Source organism: Chroicocephalus ridibundus, chromosome 3 (genome assembly GCF_963924245.1).
Source record: "Chroicocephalus ridibundus chromosome 3, bChrRid1.1, whole genome shotgun sequence".
Lineage (NCBI taxonomy): Eukaryota > Metazoa > Chordata > Aves > Charadriiformes > Laridae > Chroicocephalus > Chroicocephalus ridibundus.
The window spans coordinates 4,552,808-4,572,003 of record NC_086286.1 but is presented as its reverse complement, the minus strand read 5'-3'; the positions used below and the strand labels follow the sequence as shown (position 1 = coordinate 4,572,003).

Genomic DNA, 19,196 nt, shown 5'->3' with positions numbered 1-19,196 from the left:
ATTTTATCCCCACAGAATGAAGCAGATGGAAAAGGACAAAGAAAAAAAAGACAAAAACTTCAGACATTCACTGTGACAAAAAACTGGACACCACATAGCAGAGCCGGTACCCAGTACCTACTTGTTACAAGGACATATGAAAAGGCCACAGCATTTCCCTAAATCTTTTAAATTTTTCTCGGCCTCCTTCATGTCTTGGTTGATATGGTTCATGCCTTCTTCAACACGATCGAGTTGTTCTGGTCAGGACAAAGGGATGACAGTGTGGAATGAATTGTATTTTTGTTTGTTTGCTTTTGTCTTCAACAGAACATGAAAAATGACCATGTAGAACTGAATTAATAATGCCATTACAATGCATTAATCTGAGCTGATGCATTGTTGAAAGGGTGTATGCTGCACTCGATGCCGAAGATGTTTTTTGCTAACATGGGAAGAGTAAAACAAAGGAGGAAGATGTTTGAAATATATCAATTTAAACGAGATGTAATGATGTAGAAAGGAAGGGTTATAAAGTTTAAGGTCCAGAAACATAATACAGTACATCCACTTACTAAGACACCAATGACATCCAAGAGAAAGAAAGATAAAGTGTTATTATTTTGCATTTATGTACGTTAATACAAAAGAAATGGTGTCTTTCCATGGAAAATACTTCAGTTACTTATGCTTACAAATCCCTTGGAATTAGGTGATTTTGGGCAGTGTAATTGCTTTGATTAGGGAGTAACTGAGTGGGAGAGCTGGTAGTAACAGTACCAGAGTACAGTGAGCTGTTAAGAGTTGTGTCCAAGTATTCCTTTTTCCAGAGGCTGAGGAAACTGAGACCTACCACTTTGATTGGTATTGGATATTAATTTCTAACCTGAGTATGGCCTCAGGGCTGGTTTTCTTTCTAGTGTGGATGCTGCAAATCTGGAGTAACCCCAGTGTACACAGAGGAATTACAACCAGCTCAGGAGCCTGATGCTCACTGAAAGAGGACTGTTGGCTGTGGCATTCATTGTCTGTGTCCCCAAGGGATTTTGTGAAAACAAACATTGGGTGAAGACTCATGTTTTCCAGTGGGGTCACTCCTGATTTGTTCCAAGGCAAGTTATCAAAACACCAAGGCCAGTAACTAGGCACTGTCTTTCTGCTGGCATCAAACAGAATTTGGCTTATTTCCACCTAAGGCTGATGAAAGGGTAGGGTTTTCTTAGTGACTTGGTAGCTCAGGATAATTTTAGGTGTAAATTTCTTCACTACAAAAGCTGAGAATAGCAGCCTTGAGGAACAGAATGCCACAATGTAAAACTGTAGGAATGGGTCCTTCACTGATGTAAAGTCTGGAGTAGCAATGCCATTTTACATGGGTGGAAAGCCTCACAATTTGTTCCATGATGGATAAACCCAAATAAGTATTACATGGGATGAGGCAGTCACTTGGAGTGGCATTTCAATCCAGTAAAAACTGTAACTACCTAAAGAGGCAAAGTAAAGCAATTCCAGTAAAACACAAGTACGTCCCTATTCCCCATATTGAATAGAAAAAAGTATAAACACAGAATTAGAACTGAGAGGAAAGGAATGAAGAGAGCACTGGTTATAGGAGAAATTTAATGTTATCTCTGACGTTAACTGAGCCTTATCGAGAAGAAAAAAATTTTAAAAGTGATTTTAGAAAAAAAATCATGTGCATATTGACGTCAGTACAAAGCAATAGGCCTGATTTCTTACTTGGGTTTCTAATAACAATTGAGGTTTAGATTTTCAAAGCTTTCTTGGGGATTTAGATACCCAATTCCCATTAAAATTAATTTTATTTAATTAATTTTAATGGGAATTGGGCATCTCACCCCTAGAGGGCCTTGAAAATCCTGGCCTAAATTATTCAAACTGAAATAATTCAAATATTGAACTTGTGTTCTTTGTTTAATTGTTGCATGAGGCTGAGCTTTGAGGAGGAGAGGTGCCATGTTAGTATTGCCAGCTGCATCTGCTTTTCAACTGTCAGTTCTCATTCTCCTCAGCTGGATGTGTTTGCCTCCTGATACCAAGGAGTTATTGATCTCAAATTCAAGGATACATTTAGAGGATCAGAGTTACCTCGCAGTGTCCTCTAAAAGGGGCACATATAATGTGTGTGAAGGATTGGGAAACTCAGAAGGAAACCTGAAACTGCTGAGCCAAGAAGCAGAAGTACAAGGTTGGGTTGTTTCAATGCACGTTTTAGTTGGAGGCTTTAGCAGAAGCTTTGGTTCAAGTTTGTAGCCACAGATTGTCAGTCTTATCAGAAACGTGAGCATGTGGTAGAAGGTGATACTCCTCTAAGTGCTTCTGCTCCTCGCTACCTCGGAGTCCTGCCTGCTCCTGCGTCGCTGGGCAGCGCTGGCTCTTGCTGTGGGAAGCAGCTGCGGGAGCGTGAGCTGGCTTTTGTGCTGGTTCATGCTGTGTGATGGGAATTGCTGAATTTCTGTTATGGATTCCCACCCACTGCTTGTGAGACCTGTGTTTGTGGAGCCTGGCTGGTTCTCAGGGCTCTCAGTTAAAAGAAGGCTGTTTCCATGTGTATATTTTGACACTGGAAGGGACAAGAAGTAATGACCTTTCTTCCACTGATTTTGCTGCCTGTATTTTTCTATCTTTGTCTGGCCAGTAGAAAATGCATGTAAGACTGCAGGGATCAGTCCTAGATCTGGTTCCGTGAATGGTTTTCAGTCTAAACGTGTTTCCTTGCTCAGATGCACATTCTGTGAAGCCAGGTACGTAGTAGGGCCTTTTGAACTTACTGTCCCTGTTTCCTGCCTGAATAGATGAGTGCTAATTGAAGAGTATATTCGACACGACTCAAAGACTTTCATTTAAATTATGGCTCTCTCCAGGAATCTGACTTAATTTATCCTGCTTCAGGATTTGTGTGTGATGCCCGTATTATTTCTGAATAGAAAAGAGACCCACAGCTAATTTATCTTCCATTAAAGAAAACTTCATCAGTGTAATAAAAAAAAAAAAAAAGCCTATGTCATATTTGTAGCCCAGAAGTCTAGACAGCTGGCTGCTGCTCCTAAAACCATTTGCTAGTTGTTAATGTCGTGGGCTGGATTGTTAACCAGTTTAAATCCGTGTAGTTAGGCTGGCTTCATGGAGCAACACCGATTTATACCTGTCAAAGATCTGGTCCCACAGGCAAGGAAATAGATTCATGAGTCTAACCACAATTATTGAGGCATAAATATTATAGAGGCATTAACTGAATGGGGTCACTCTGGATTTGTTTTGATATAACTGATATTAAAATTAAAATCTGTCCCAGAATGAATCACTGCTGGTAAGAAATCAGGTGGCTATCAGAAGGTTAACTTAATGTCTGTTTTTATAGACCTTCCCTATTCCAACTTTGAGTATTGTATTAAAGGTTTTAAGGAAGACAGTCTGCTGGCATACATTGCCATCAATCTACGCAAATTCACACCTACAAAAGATCATGTCCTTTATCTCCCATTTAGAGAAGGACTTCAAGGTCACAGTTCAGACATCATTTGATAGTTTCTTGCAGTATTCTTTGAATATACTACATCTATATATGTGTTTATATACCATATATGATATATAAGAGAATTGATGTTGTCTGGAAGCAGAATACATGTCAGAGGTATGTTTCATTGAGATTTCCTTCTTTTTTTTTTCTAGGAAGCTCTGCTGATTACTAGCCCTTTTTGCATATTGATACTCTTTTATGTCCGAGAATGTCACTTTGATTCAAATGTAGTAGCTGTATATCTTCTTATGGCAAACTAATGGCATACCTTAGGATACAAGAAAGGATATTTTTTTACTTTGATTGTTATACTTATGAATTACTTCTGTATTAAAACCATAGGCAACTGAAGGATCATAAGCTAGTCTTGTTAGTTTTACTGTAGCACTGTGGGCCTTTTCCAGTGGGTCTTTGCTAGGATCTTGCGTAGCAGCCTGGCAAATCCCCACCTGGGGAAGATCTGGGGAAGTGGCTGGGAGAGGGAAGCTGTAGCAAGGGCATCCCTCAGCTGCTCCTGTGGTCTCTTGAGCAAACACAGCTGCAAAAGCATCTTAATACAGTGTTGGATACAGGACCAGGACAGGGCAAGCGTGGTGTTGCGCTACCTTTGCATCCGCGTCTGTAATTTATAACAAATGTTCTTTGACTAGTGGTCAGGATCTGGGGCCTGTGCTTGAATGTCAGTTAAATGCCTGTGAAGGGAACTTGCTCCTTTGTCTGGAGTATTGTGCAATGAAGCAATTTCCACCAAGGATAATTTTAATTAGAGGGGGGGAAAAAGAAAAGGGCATCTAAGAGCACATTGTAATCATAATTGCATACAAGAGGGCTGAATTTGAAAGAGTCGGCAGATTAACTGTTTTCGATAATACTCAGTGATCCCATTTTCCAGAAAGGAGAATCATATTGGAGTGAAGTACATTTCTAGGACAGCCTTTTCAGAAATCCTGAGTCTTGACCTAGCTCCGCTCTGAGAGGCATTGCTGAGCACAGGTACAAATGGAAGAGAACTGGTGGGGGGTGCTTGTGAGCCCACATGTAGCTGTGCTAAAAATAACAGTAGACAAGGCACAGCCTGCTTCTGTGGGGAGGCTGTCTGTCTTTTATTCTGTGCTACACTTTCAACATAATTAATTCCATTTTTCCTGTAGAATCTGGATAGTTACCTTTTTTTTTTTTTTTTTTTTTTTGCTAATTAGCAAACCATTTCTGACTCTGATCAGCTCAACTCATAGGTGTTGGAACACCTTTAGCAACCCTGCTTTTGTCATCTCACTGCCTATCAAGTCTCGTGGTAGTTGTTGAATAGGAGATAAGCTGGGGAAGGCGCCTATGCAAGGGGCCATAGTTTTGCTCTCTGATGGATAAGAATGGTAAATGGTAAATATCTTTGTATTTACTGCAGTTGTTTCTCTGGTGCCGTAGAAACAGGTCAGCCATAACTCATACAAACCCATAAACCTTGCAACTCATGCAAAAACTGTAGATGTCATCTAGCACTTGGTGTCAACCGTTCTACTTGTAGGATCACCCAGTTATTCTGAAGTTTTATCTCCGTACTTCAACTTGATCTGCAGTACAGATCTGCTGGGTAGATGAAGCTACTTTCTGTGTTCTCTGGCATTGCTGGTTATGCATTTGCTGATGGTGTGGTGCATTGACATTTTCTTTGTGGCTTATCAAAGTTGTGGCTATTCCTCTATCTTGTCTTGGATGAAAAATGGCTGTGTTGCTACTGTTGTTACCGGAAAAGTTTCTCCCTTGCACGCCATTTTGAATACAAGAGCAAAATTCTTTTGTAATAAACTGCGTGGGGGCATCATCACACAAAAAAACATCCTTGAAGGTCCAAATATCTCTGGCTGCTGATACTCCCAGGCGATGGGAGTTTCCTTTGGAGGAAGAGAGCTATGACCTGCTATGTCAGCAATTCAGGTTTATCTTCATATCCCCACTTTGTGCTATCAGTTTCATTTCTACAGTCTGCTTTTAAACAACATGCATCCAAATATTAAAATTTTTCTAAACATGTTTCAAAGGCATATTTAATGAAGCAGAGCAATTGCAACTGCTCAATAATCCATTGCAGAACGACATTTTTAGTGTAAAATGTAAATATTTTCATTTAAAGTGTTATGTACAAATTTATATTTAAATAATTAATTAAGGGAACTCGACTCAAGGCTAGGTTTAAAAAAAATGCAAGCATTATGGATGCACATAGGGTCTGGAAAAGGCTTTCTCCCTGACGGAAAAAAATCTCAACATGGAGAATCTAACCTCTCAGCTCTTTCCTGTGGGTTCCTGAGGGGAAGAACTGAGTTGAACTGGTTTGGGTGATAAGACCTAGCTCAAAAAATGGTGACTCATGGTGTTGCAGAGGTACTACTCCAAAAGCCCACTCAGATTCCCAGTGACTTCAAAGGGCACTGGAGAGGTCTCTAGTTTTTATGGCAGTCCCATTCTCTGTGAAAGAGGAGTCATGAAAGCTCTTGTGAAGCTCCACATCTCTGTAGGGTCATAACAGACTGTGGTCTGCTGCGCAGCCAGCTGTCCTAAATGTTTAGGCAATAGGAGCTAGCCAGGCTGGCTTTATTGTATAGAGACCAATTTATACATTGGTGTTGTAAAACTGTGTTGACTTATTCCCTTTTATGATCCCAAAGACTTCTGCATATTGATGTCAGAAAATGAGTTCTGCTTTGCGTTATTTAGATTGAGATCAGCTCAACGAAGTTTTCCTTGTGAGGTCTGTTTAACTTCAAAGCAAGCAATTTTATAAGGAAACCTAGAAATAGAGCTTCGAGCAACTGCAGAGATTAGATATTCTGCTTGCCGCCTACTGGAAAGATCAATGTCATGTTTTTTGTCTATTTAACACCTAATAATCTTAAGTGACTTGTGCAGTCAGCTGAAAAGAGATCACATGGCAGTGTTAGCAAATTATTTCCTTAATCTGATAATCTGCTGAGACATCCGTGGGTTGCACACATTGCACTAATTACAGAGGGTTCAAAGTCATCATTAGCGGTTTTTGCCCAATAATATAATAAGTCCTTTATCACTAAAAAAAAAAAATAAAATCAGGAATTATTACAGCTGCATGTGGCTAAAATGGACAAAACTTAATTAAACATTTAGCGTAGTACAGTGGTTACAATATTCCCAGGATTTGCAGAATTGTTAGGCTGTTTTCCTTGAGAAACCCATACCATATAGTCACAAGCTAAATTTACTGAACCACTTAAGGCATGACCATAACCAATTTAAAGAGGCTTTTAAATTGTCTGTTTCTTTCCTGTACTTATCGACTAACTGCATCTCTGGCCATACAACATACATTTCAGGTTTCAGTGTCAACAAGAGTTTAATATTGAGTTCCCTGGACTCCAAAGAGGTCAGTGGGTCCAGTCTCAGCTCCTTGGCTCACACGACTTCCTAGCACGACTCGAGAGCTGGTCAGACAACTTTTGCACACAGGGCTTTAGCAATAGTAGAACTCCAAAGTGAAAAACAAAATTCAGGGTTAAAAACAAAATAACCCCCCCAGCAATCTGTGGAAAAATAACAGTCAGAGAACAGAAACATACTTTCCCACCACTAAGCATAAGGGAAGTTATAGGAGCCACTGAAGTTTCTGCTGATCTGCCTGTGAATTACATCGCAAGACAGACCTGGATATTTATGGACTTCCTTTGATAATATTTGTGATTTATTTTAGCTGTATAATTCACTTCTGAAACAAAACACATTATTTAGACAGGTGCCATATCTGTTTCAACATAAGTAATTTCTGTTTTTCTGTATTCAGTGCAGTTCTTTTACTTCCATTATTCAGAAAATTTTTTTTTAAAGCAACAAAATATTCTCTGTAATATTTTTCTTGTCAAGACAAATCGATGCGGCAAAATTTGGTTAGGTTAAATTCTTCTCCCTAAAGGGGGAGGTAGGGGGGAAGGAATGAGACCCACACAAAAAAGCAAATAAGAGAAAATACTTTCTGTTTAGGCCCTGTTATTACTTTTCATTCATTTTACTGCCAGGGAGGCAGGGACATTGCAGATGGAAAGGGCCTGTCAGGTTCCGCAGCCCATTTCCCAACAATGCCGTACCGTTGCTTGTAATCATTGTCTGGGCTTGATGAGTAATACAGCATTACCTCTGTAGAAAACATTTCTTAGTACAGTTTTGTATGATGCCACATAGTAAATAACAACAAGGGCTTTTTGGGGGGTTGGTTTGATATAGAGTAGCAGAAATTTATGCTCTGCTGATTTCACTTCTCTTTGGAGACACCATTTTGCTGGTGCTGTGGGTCTGCAGCAAATGAGGACTTAATAGTTTTGTTGGAGAGGGAAGCTACCCACTTCTTTGTAATATTATGAAGGGCAAAAATGTAATTTCCTGGAATGTATTGAATATATCTAGCGCTGTCTTTGTCACTGTCATCCACAGACAGGAATTCATCTAAGCTTGAAAGCTCCTATATGTCCAGTTGTAATGAGCTGATTGTGGTGTAGCTTTTAATGTTAAATTCCTGTTATCCTCACTGACATTTCTATACAAAAATCAAATGAATTTTACACAAACTAAACCTGGTTTACCTTCTTTTGCAATGCATTTATTGCATGCCTTTTACTTGTGGTTAAAACAAGTCAGAAAATTACATTGCACCTGCATAAATAATGTCGGATTTTACACTTATGGAGGCAAATCTTCTCATCATGTAGCTGGATCTTGACCCAAACCTTGCTGAAAAAAAATGGTAATTTGGATGAGTTCAGCCTGCAGCTCTCTGACATTAATGGGAAACAGATCAAAAGAAGTTCAGACTCTTACGCAGTAGTTGCATGTGCCTTTGTCAGACAATGAAGATAAAGGCAAAGAGGTTTTGGGGTTCTCATGCACAACCACAATGTATTTTCTGGCCCTCGTTTTCAGGATTGCACACAGTTAGTACAGTACTTTGAGAATGGTTATACTTCCTTACTGAAGCAATCTGAACTTACCTCCTTGCTCATCCAACATAACCAAAGTCCTGATACCAGCATCTTTACTCTACATCCCAATAGTGGTAGCAAGGTAAGGAGAGAGAGGGGGAGAAGAAAGAGAGAGAGAAAGAGAGATCAGTGAGGGAACACTCAGCCCTAGATACGGGACATAGGAAGACAAAAGAAAAACAGTGAAAGGAATGACAAGGTCATAAGGGGCTGGTGGCACAGTCCAAAGACCTTATGTGCCTGGACACTGTGTAAGGAACCGGGTACTCTCATACCATCAATCCTTCATGATTCAATGGGATACTGAACCACTGCAGAAAAGACAAAGTTTTGCACCTTGAGATTAAAATAATCACTTGACACAAGAGTAATTTCTAAAAAGAGAGGGTTCATCTCCAAGTTCTCTGAAGCAGGAGAAGGGGAGAAGGGGGTGTTGACGTTGCAGGTGTGTGTTCATCCCACAGGAGAAATTCCCAAGGAAAACAGGTATGACGCAAACTTGTTTGGGAAGGAGGCATAGTGGTTTGTACACAGCGCTTGCAACACAGAAGTCAGAAAGCTTACCTACTTAGGAAATCCATTTTAAAGCAGGCTAATATTTAATAGGATTAAGCCATATTTTTTTGGCTTGGAGATCTAACAGATATGGGTTGTTTGAGCCAAGTTTTACTTCAGCCAAGAGAAACCTTTAGCATCAATGGACTTTGGATCGAGCTTGAAGGCAGGATTTTTAAATCCTGTGTGCTGATCACACCCCTGCTCCCACAGAGGTTAATGGGAATCTTATCATCGCCTTTGCTGGACTCAGGACTTGAGCAAAAGCCAAGCAATTCAGAGCTCCCACCCGCCTAAATCTGCAGCAGGGCACCTTTCACAAGTACGGGTTTTGTATGCATTATCATCTCTCTGGGGTGTGATCAGGTGTCTCAGGTTTCTGGGTGCTGTGATACTAAGCTATATCACAGATCAGATTAGCTCCTTTTTAATTACGAAGGAGAAACTAGCTCCATTCTGCTTGGAGCGGTGATAATGTCTCTGAATAATTAATGGCCTGAATGATCTCCTGATTGTTGCATTTCAATAACAGAGGAAGTAAAATCCTCTGCGGCCTGACAGCTTGCCAGGGGAGTTACCTGGACATGTGCAGCAGTAGTTCAGCTGCTCCCATGAACACAGAGCCACCCATACCCCTGTGAAGGAGATAAAGTTGGTGGTGTCGATTTAGCAGAGGGCAGGGGAGATGCCCATATTTGCACAGGAAGGTGAGGAACAGAAACCTGGAGTCCTGACTGTCCCTGTTGCTTTTCAGGCCATCCTCGCCCTCCTTCAGGCAAATTAAGGACTTCATATTATCTTTCCCCACAACTGCCCTGCTCACAGCCATCGCTCATCTCTTTTTCTGGGAGCGGTGTAGTCTCTCTGGCCATCAGCCGCCTGGTCCATGCTCGCAGGCAGGCCTGCGCTGCGCTGCCCACGTTGGCTCAGCTACAAGCCTGACTCTCTGCCACACTCAAGGGCTGTCTGACTGGTGCAGCTGGTGCTTCTCTGCTCTGCATCAAGAGGATCATGCTCAGTTCAAGAGGGATGCGAGAGGCCTCTTGTTGCACTCTCGTCTGCCTCTCCCTGCACTCCCTTTCTTGTCTTTAATGTCTACATCACTGTAGAAACTGGGAAAAACATCAGGTCTGTGCAACCTGGCTCATTCTTTCTTTCTTTTTTTTTTTTTTTTTTTTTTTTTAAATCCTTCATGAGTTGCTAGGTGGAGAGAAAAAACCTCCTGTCTCTCCCCAGTGTCTGCTGTGCCCTACTGCCGTTGGGTCAGCTATGTGCTGCTGCTCTCCCTCCCTTCAAGCTCACACTGCATTTACTTGAATCCCGGTCAGCTTTTATTTTTGCAACCTTTAGAAACTTAGTGTCTGAATCTTAGATTTGCCTATTTAGTGTAAGGAAAACTGCTTTTCATGATCTTATGTTTTCTGTGGGGCAGATGTCAGATTTGCTGAGCACTGGATGTGCATTAGCTTTTTATTGTGCTCTTTTTATGCTCGTGATACCCAAGGATGTCTTACCCCAAAAGATTTATGTGTACTACAACAAACATACCTCATGCGAAAACAAGGAAACTGCTTAGATCCTTAGTCGTCTTGGTGTTGAGTAAATATGGTGAAGTCTGACATGGAGCCCTTCTAAATATTGGACTCACAAACCCGTAATTGGTGGTATGATACTTGTTGGCTTTCAGTGAGTCAAACATAGTCAGGCTGAGAAATGTTTGCTGCTCTTTAAGCCTCTGACCTTATTTTCCTGCAATTTTTAACATCTGAACTAACTGTCTTCATGCAGCTAAGGTGTCCCGTGCTCTGAATAAGACCTACGCTGAGAGACAAACTTGGCAATTAGATCTTATGGTTTGTATTTCATATTAAATTCTTGCACAGAGCGAAGGAGATGCAATTTTCTTTCACTTACCTGACCATCAGTGCCATTTAATTTTGTCAGGAAATACTGTATCTCTTAAGAGCAGCCTGCCACAGCATTAATACTTATGTGAAAATACTAAAGGGTGTGCATTGAATATACTTGTCTGCATCTGAGCTCTAATCCAAAGCGTATTGAAGCTAATAAAAAGATGCTCACTGACAAAGATGAGAGGTGATTCAGACATCAAGTGACAATCTCCTCCAGTTCCAAGTTTCTATTAAGGATTAATTTTCAGCTTTTTCACAAAAAAATAACTGTGTAAAGCCAATTAAAAAAAAAAATCACATTTGTACATTTAAAACAGATCCAGACTCTCCTTAAAGTTCCACATTTCCATTGTGACTTATCTTTTAGATAGCTCAAAACCAAACATCTCTGTAAGACAGAACTATTCTAAAAATGTGCTCATCATCAAGACGTCTGAGCAGGAAAGAAACACTCAGTAACTGACCCTCTGTGACAGCAGACTGAGGCATCTCTGGAAACTACAAAACCTCCTCAAAAACCTCTTCACTTAAAGGAATATAGGGAAAAAAATGTGCCACACAAGTGTGTTTGGGACCCAAACACAGACAATGTTGGCGTTTTCTGCACTAAAAGTATCACTGAAACTCCCCTTGGTCTTGGTGGGAGCACATGTCAGCAGACACACTCAAACTGGTTGCTTAGAGAAAGGAGGTGACAAAAGCTGTGTTTGCAAAGTGCCAGCCCAGAAGAATATGTTTTACAACAAGTGATCATAAACCTTGATAACAGGCTCACAGAAGAGCCGTGGTCGCAGCAGGGGCCCGGTGACCATGCTTTGCTTTGGCTGGTCCTGAGTGTTCAGCAGCCCTCATTTCTTATCATTTCTTATTATTGCTGTTATATCGCCTAATTTCCCAAGGTGGCCATAAAACTAGGAAGAGAATTGGAATGACTTCTTGTAGGGCCCATCAAGTCCCTCCAGGACCACAGTGTGTTGCGTCCTATCCATGCCTGCTACAAAAGGCAGCTACTCCAACTTTGGTTTAGGCTGAGGGGTGATTTTCATAACAGTATAAGGGAATGATGTATAAGATACAGAATCCAAATTCTAGAACTCACTTTCTCTGCATTTCAGGAGATACCCTGAAAAACAGATATACGCACTCAGTTCTGTGAAGAACACATAAACTTCCACTTCAGTGAAGAATTTTTCTTCAATCAATATGGATTATAGAGTTTGTTTTGAATAAATTAATACAGACAATTATGTACCAGGTCAGGCGGACATTGCTAGCAGTTCCCAGAGACACTAAAGAGAAGTGTCAACACCCTAAAGACAAAAATGTGGTCAAAGAAACATTTTTTCAGTCATCCATAATAATGCGTTTCCTCAGCTCCTGCTCCGAGTTCCCTATCACCCTGTTAACACTGTAATGTCTCTCTGTGTCTGATTAAGGAGTCATGTTACTTCTCAGCCTGTTAATTCACCCTGTGGTTCAGATCCTCAGCTGATACGAATCTGTGAAGCCCCACTAGAGTCTTATGTGCCTGGTTTTCATCTAGTGCGATAACCCTGACTCCAGCGCTACCCAGCTGGTTCACATAGACAAAGGGGTCTAATCCTGCATAGGACCAAATTATGAACCACCTTCCTCTGTGCCAGAAACGTATTTCTGTGGAATTACACAGATTAAAACACTTTTCTGAGTAGAACAGTTCCAATAGCTAATGATGTCAAAGGGGTTTTTCCAATTAGCTTTGGCAAGCTTTGGACCAAATTCTGAATGAATAGAATAGTTTTTTCTTTTATTCTTATGACTAAGGAACATTTGACTGTGATAAAAATGTCACGGGGAAACTCCCTTCCCAATCAAGAATGAAGGAAGTTAGTAAAATGGCATACTGTCTGTTCAGTGTCTGTGTAGAGCAGCATCATGAGGTTATCAAACATTTATAGCTTACCATTTCAGCTTTGATATGTTAGTAAACTTGACTTTAACCCCCCCAGCATATGAGAGAAGGTAGTCCTGTCTGGATTTAAATGTACAAAGCAGACCTTTTATCTGTACATGTCGCTAAGTGCTTTCTTGCTGGGCTTTCTGCAGTACTGATCTTGTGGATATTTTTTTCCCTTGCTGCATCATAGCTAGAAACCGCCTTTTTTCCCACACTGCAATGATTGATTTTCTTTAAAGGCCGTGGTGGTTCTACTAGAAGATGATAGCAGACTCACGGCTTTTCCCCTTGCATGTGTTGTTCTGCAGTTCTTAAAGCTGGCTCAGAGGTAAAACACTTGAAGAAGAAAATAAGAAGGTCAGCCGCAAACTGTGTATTTAGTCTCACTTCTTCTGCCTCAGTTCATTTTTGTTTTATGTTTTGGCCCAAACATTGCACAGCATCATCATAAAATAGAGGTACTTATAGCACTGAGTAGCTGGGTAGCTCGAATGAGCACTGGTCAGTGTAGATGTAACTGTGTTGAATGGGTGTGCTGGGCACCACAGAGCAAACTGATTTTTGTAGTCTGCCATCCCAGTACGTACCTGCCTTGGGACAAAGCAGCAGTATCTTTACAACAGCCACCCACCACTTCTCCCTGCTTCCCTTGTTGTGCTAGGACTGAAACAATCAGCTTCTTGCAAAGCTGTGCTATAAAAATAAGAAGCAGTAACAGATTGGGTTTTCCTTGCTGGCGTTCCCTTGGAACAGCACCAGGGCTTAGTCTCCAAACGCAGCCTAGCCTAGAGGGCACGGTCTTCTGGGGACATTGGTTTTGTCCCCCAGGCTATGACCTACATTTCAGCATTAAGGATGCCTTGTACTGCTATAGGGCTTCCCCGGGGTGGACGGCACTCTTCTGTCTCCAGAGCAGAGCCAACTCAGTCTGTTTATTCTCTATTTTCCCAGTATGTAACAGAGCAGAGCCAACCATGACAGGAATCCATACATATGTATATGGTAATAATGCTTAAACATGGAGGCATCCTTTTCCTGAGTAAGGAATAACAAACAGATTTGCTGTATCAAGAGAATAGAGTAAAAAGCATTCTTTAACTGAGAAAGAATATTTTCTATCTCTACCCACTAGACAGGTTCTGCTAAGCGAGGGCGTCTAATTGGATTTTTTGGGTCTATTAAATCAGAGCAGTGCGAGTTCAATTTCAAAGACATTCACTATTTGTCTTTTCAGTATAAAATCTCTCACTCCCTAAATGCTGCATTTTTTTAAAAGTGCCCAGGAAATGGGGTCAGAGTAATCAACCAACTGTTTAGACCACGGAAAAATTTTAAAGGTCTTTTGTAGTCGCATTAGTGAAAATAACATTCAGCTCATTGTAGAAGAATTCCCTTGACTACTCAGTGCTAGTTTTAGAAACTTCTCTATTTGATCACGAAGATATTGTAGCATCTGAATAAAAGCCAGGTCCAGAGAGATGCTGAGCTCTTCCAAGAAGCGCTAGAGCCCTACATAAATTCATTGGTAAATTCAGCAGTCCCAGTTCTCCTCCCACTTTGCCATTTGCTGTGATTTAATACTGAAATTACAGTGGCATTCACAATATGCTGGTTCAATATGTTAGGAAGACTCAAGCAGTGCATAGGTCACAGAAATACGGCTCAGGAGAGACGGGGCTGATATTTACTGATGGCTTGGCCCTGAGCAAATCACTTCCCTTTCCTGCGCCTCTCTTTCTTCCCACTCATCATCTGCCTTGCCTATTTAGATCACAGGCATTTTGGGGCACCAGGCTCTCCTGCCTTGCATTTGTGGAGGTACCCATCTGAGACTCTCTTCCACGTCATTGAATTGATTTCAGCAGGAGCTGCATCCAGCACAGAGTTGACTTAAAGTGATGGTTAGAAATGGCATGTCCAGGGAATTGAGCAGCAAAAAGGGACAGATTGCTTGTGAGACAAGAGCATGTTTGGGCTGCAAGGGGCCCAGAACTGAAGTGTTTGTGGAGGAGAAGCGATGCTGACTATGCTCAATGACCCATCTGTCTGTCTATCTGTATATGGAAATTTAATTTTGTCTCCACTGGACTCCATTGATCTCCACAGTCGTGATTGATTTCAAGGCCATGAAGCCTACGGCTGGGCTTGTGCTTGTTCCTGAACGTGGGACCTGATGTAATTTTCTTCCCGTTGTCTCTGCTGGAGACTCCTCTGCTTGTCAGGAGTACTGGGACTGTCAGTGCTGATGACCCTGATTAAAAATGTCACCAGCTCCAGAGCCAAAGCTCGCATGGTGTCTGAAAATAATACGTCCTGTCAGGCGGGAGCAAAGTTTTCCACCACCTGATGGCTGAGCACTCTGAACGAAAGTGAGCTTGGGAATTTCCAACTTTTAAACCCCTTTGTTAAGAAGAGGGTGAAAGGAAGCCTGACTGAATTGTTTTTTCCCTTCTGGGGTTCAATCTGGGACATCTCATGAGCCTTCAAATCCTAACGAAGGTTTCAGAGATACATAAAGAAGTGGCATTTAAATGCTGTGGTGACCAATGCCCTATAAATAGCTGCAAGTGTTTATGGAGAGGGAAGTATTTAAAGACGACAGGGCAACAGACTGAGGGCCTTTCTCACCTTCCCCACTTGCAGTGTTACGGCAAGGACATCAGAGCGGTGCCTGCATGAGGCTCCGGGAGCTCTGCCGCAAACTCAGCCACTTGTCCCTGACTCCAGGTCACCTTTGGAGGCTCTTTCCTTGGTTTATCTCGAGTAGCCTGTCTCAATGGATACTCATGTGTGGGCAAAACTGTGCCTCAGCAGCTGGCCTGCACTGTGACACTTGGCAACTAGGGCACAGTGTCTTGAATGACCCTGGTAAGGATAAGGAGGGACGGAGTGGCACGTAAAGCCATGCCCTAGCGATGTGAGGTTAAGAAACCACACTTCCAGTGTCAGACTCTCCATCACTTTTGCCCACAACAGAAGTGCAAGTAAAATGCTGGCCCTTACCTCTTCAACAAGCTGCAGCATTCGACGGGTGCTCTCAAGGGACTGAAAAAAAAACAGAGGGAAAAAACACTTAGATTTGGCAAGATACAGTTTCCAACACTAATGTGCAGGCTCATGCTGACAGTATGTTTTTCCTACGCTCTTTGCCTTCCCTCAAAATCAGGCCACCAGCAGGGTACTGGTGATCTCTCCGTCTTCAGCTCTCTGTCAGCGCTCGCTAATGCAGCCGTTGCCGTCGCATCTCCAGGCAGCTGCGGTCTCTAAGGCTGGTGCTGCCCTTGCTCGCACGTAGGGCTTGGAACAGCTGATGTTCCACTTTAAAAATAAAGTCTGTGGTCTTCAGCTAAGACTTTTCAGAGACCTAATTGGTGACTTCTAATATTTAGTAGGTTGGGGAAATTGAAGGAACCCTCAGAAAATATTAAATTGCTGCTTTTTGCTCTGAGGGCAGTTAAATTGATGCAGACTCTAATGCCTAAATCAAACTCACCATCAATAAATGCCTTAATCTAGACTAAACATGACATTAAATTTTACCCCAGCTCATTTCTTTTCCAATTCTGCTTTCAGTGTAAAGCTGACAGAAAACAGAATCAGGCCTAGAAATCCTTTGCCGGATTAGCTTCTATTTCTGCATGTGTCTAAAAATGCCAACCCCGACCCCAAGTTTCCAGTTTAGCTATCGGTCTCACTTCATCAGCAAGCTGGTCGGCACGCCGCTGCATTTCTTCCAACTCATTGCGCATATCAGCGTCTTCCGCCATTTTAGCTGTGGGTGTGTTCGTGGAAGCTGCCGATCAGGGATTTGTGCTCAGCTGCTTGTGAGCCTGGAAGACAGCGAAAAGGGAAAGAAACAGTGTGGTTACGCTCCTTGACTCACTGAATTGCGCTTAAATGTCAGTCCCACAAAAGTGCTTTTATTACGAGTGCCCTCACCCAAACTCTTTTGTTCTGGATAGCAATTCCTATATAGTAGAGAGCACACAGGATTTTTCAAGGTGGTGCTTTATTCCTGTATTATTAATCACTTACGAAGAACAAGGTATCCTTGTCATGTTCTTTGAGGAAAATCCTTCTTTTTTTCTTAACCTTTCAAATGCTACCCGTATCAAAGCTGGAGATTCAGGAGCTGTTATTTGCTACCAGAAACCCATTCATTCTTCTCTAAAATTAAAAGTCTTAACTTGAAGGAGCTCAAGGTTAAGTCTATGCCCCTCATGTCCTATATTTCATCTGCATCGCTTGGAGGGCCAGGCACTGAGGTAACATATCTGCAATGAAATTAAAGGCAATGAAACTTTGCAGATTTTTATCAGCTAATGACTCGTCTGCCATGCTCTAGTTCAGACTCTGAAACAATATTTACAGGTAGATTGGGTGTTGTCTCCCTGGGAGAATCCTTCGTTTCAGGGGAAGTGACTAAAAGACCTAACTGGTATTTTCAACTTCTCCCCAAAGAGGGTCAGATCCTGAACTTCTGCCTCTCAATACAGAACGAGGCCACTGAGCTCATCCTAACCAGAGATCAGGATGTAGCCCATTAATCCTCATTTGGGTAGGGTTTCTTTTTTGTTACGAATTCGAGCTAGCTCTGATTACTGAGCATGACTTGATTAAGAAAGGCGGGTCCTCCTACCATCTGTCACGTCTTTATAACAACAACACTGGCTTATTTCTTTGCTTGATTCAAGGCACAGCACATCACAAATTACTGCTCACTGAATGTTAGATTTGTTCATTGCAGGAAACCCTAATCCCAGGTGCAGAGGAGGTGGGGAAGTTGTGGGGGACTGCAAATAAACAGCCATAAAGCACATGCCATCATCCTCAATTACAGAAAGAGGACAAAAGCAGCCCATTTCGGCAAAGCTGCTCTAAGAAGGCAAAATCCCAGGGGCTATTTTCTGTCCTGTCTTTGCAATACGCACAGCCTTTATGAAACAAGATAAGTCAGGGCAGAGCTTGGCTCTAAAATTTTAACAAAAATAACTCTGTTTAAATGGAAGTTTACTATCTATTGGAGATATATCTGTTCCTCGCTTTGACAGCGCTCACTGTCAAGACCAGGGGAGTATGGGCTGAACAGGTACAGCTGAGGGGCAGAGAAATTTCCTGGATCACACCCTGTTTGCTTAGAAATGTATAAGGAAAGCAGACAGCCCCTTGCATTTCCTCTGCAGCTTCAACAACATATTTGCTGGTTTTCTTATCTAAGAGGGAATATGTGACCTTCATGCTTTTGCATTAGCTGTGCCCTCGCTCGTGGTTGCTTTTCCTCTTTGAAGCCACAGCAGGAAGAAATCCATCTCGAAAAGTCAGCCCTGCAGCTACTGGTACAGCATCTCACTTTCATCGCTGAGCACATCGCTGCATCCTTGTCAGAGGGAGACTGACATTTTGTGATGGGTCACACAACGTTTAGGAGCCCAAATGTATGCTGGAGAAGAAACCCACCCGGTTCTGCCAGCTGCATGGTCACAGCAGTGCGAAGGACCAAGCTTAAGCAACTCATCTGCAGCCCTGGCTGATGGGAGCTTAATTTCATGGCTACTACTCAGACTGGTATCAGGCACTTCAAGGATGCTCACAAACAGCAGTAAACAGGCTTTACAAAAAATGGCATGCTCTGAGGATTAGGCGGAAAAGATGAACCAGGAATCAGTCTCCTCCTGAAGGGCATGGGAAAGTGTGGGGACACTCACAAGGCCACCCCAGCCTTCCCACCCTGCTGCTGCACTTGCACTGCCTTTCGGGGCACATCATGCAGCTTCAGGAAGACACTGCTCCTGATCAGCAAACGGAGTGTGCTCAGCTGGGATAAAAATAAATTACTTCAGTAAAGAATCACTCTCCGAACTCCTGTCCCACTTGGCACAGGCTGGCTCTAGCACCGGTCACTGCTTCACAAACTGTATTTTTTCCCGGATTGAGGCAAAACTCAGCATTTAAATATTTCTGGCACAGCCTCTGCGACAGAATACCAGGAGTAAGTCTGCAGTCCTAGTTTAGAATATTTAGTTAAAATATTCTCCTCTGCCTGGATCCCGCGCTACACTTGTGCTGGCAGAATAACAGCACTGATCTTTAGCAAAAATCAGGACAATTTAGACATGACTTCGGGACTGATCTAATTGGTACATACATCTAACTGTGAGGGGCACGGAACTGGTTTTGCGCTATGTCTATCTGGTAGCTATTTACTAGCTGTAAAGTGGGAGGCGATGCATCAGTGGGAGGATGGGATGCTAACAGGGGGTTTGGTTCGGTCT

General features: G+C 42.1%; 1 protein-coding gene across 2 annotated transcripts in view; it reads right to left on the bottom strand.

The window, feature by feature from the left end:
• The window catches only part of SNAP25 (synaptosome associated protein 25), a 63,542-nt gene that overhangs the window by 12,026 nt on the left and 32,320 nt on the right, over positions 1-19,196 (bottom strand). Inside the window, exons 2-5 of one of the 2 annotated variants that reach the window (XM_063331266.1) lie at positions 16,620-16,754; positions 15,928-15,969; positions 8,530-8,578; positions 122-239 (exon numbers count right to left, since the gene is read on the bottom strand). In XM_063331266.1, coding sequence (XP_063187336.1) covers positions 122-239; positions 8,530-8,578; positions 15,928-15,969; positions 16,620-16,691 — 281 coding nt within the window. In that variant the 5' untranslated portion in view covers positions 16,692-16,754. The remainder of the gene's footprint in view (positions 1-121; positions 240-8,529; positions 8,579-15,927; positions 15,970-16,619; positions 16,755-19,196) is intronic. The other variant, XM_063331265.1, reaches the window with a different exon arrangement.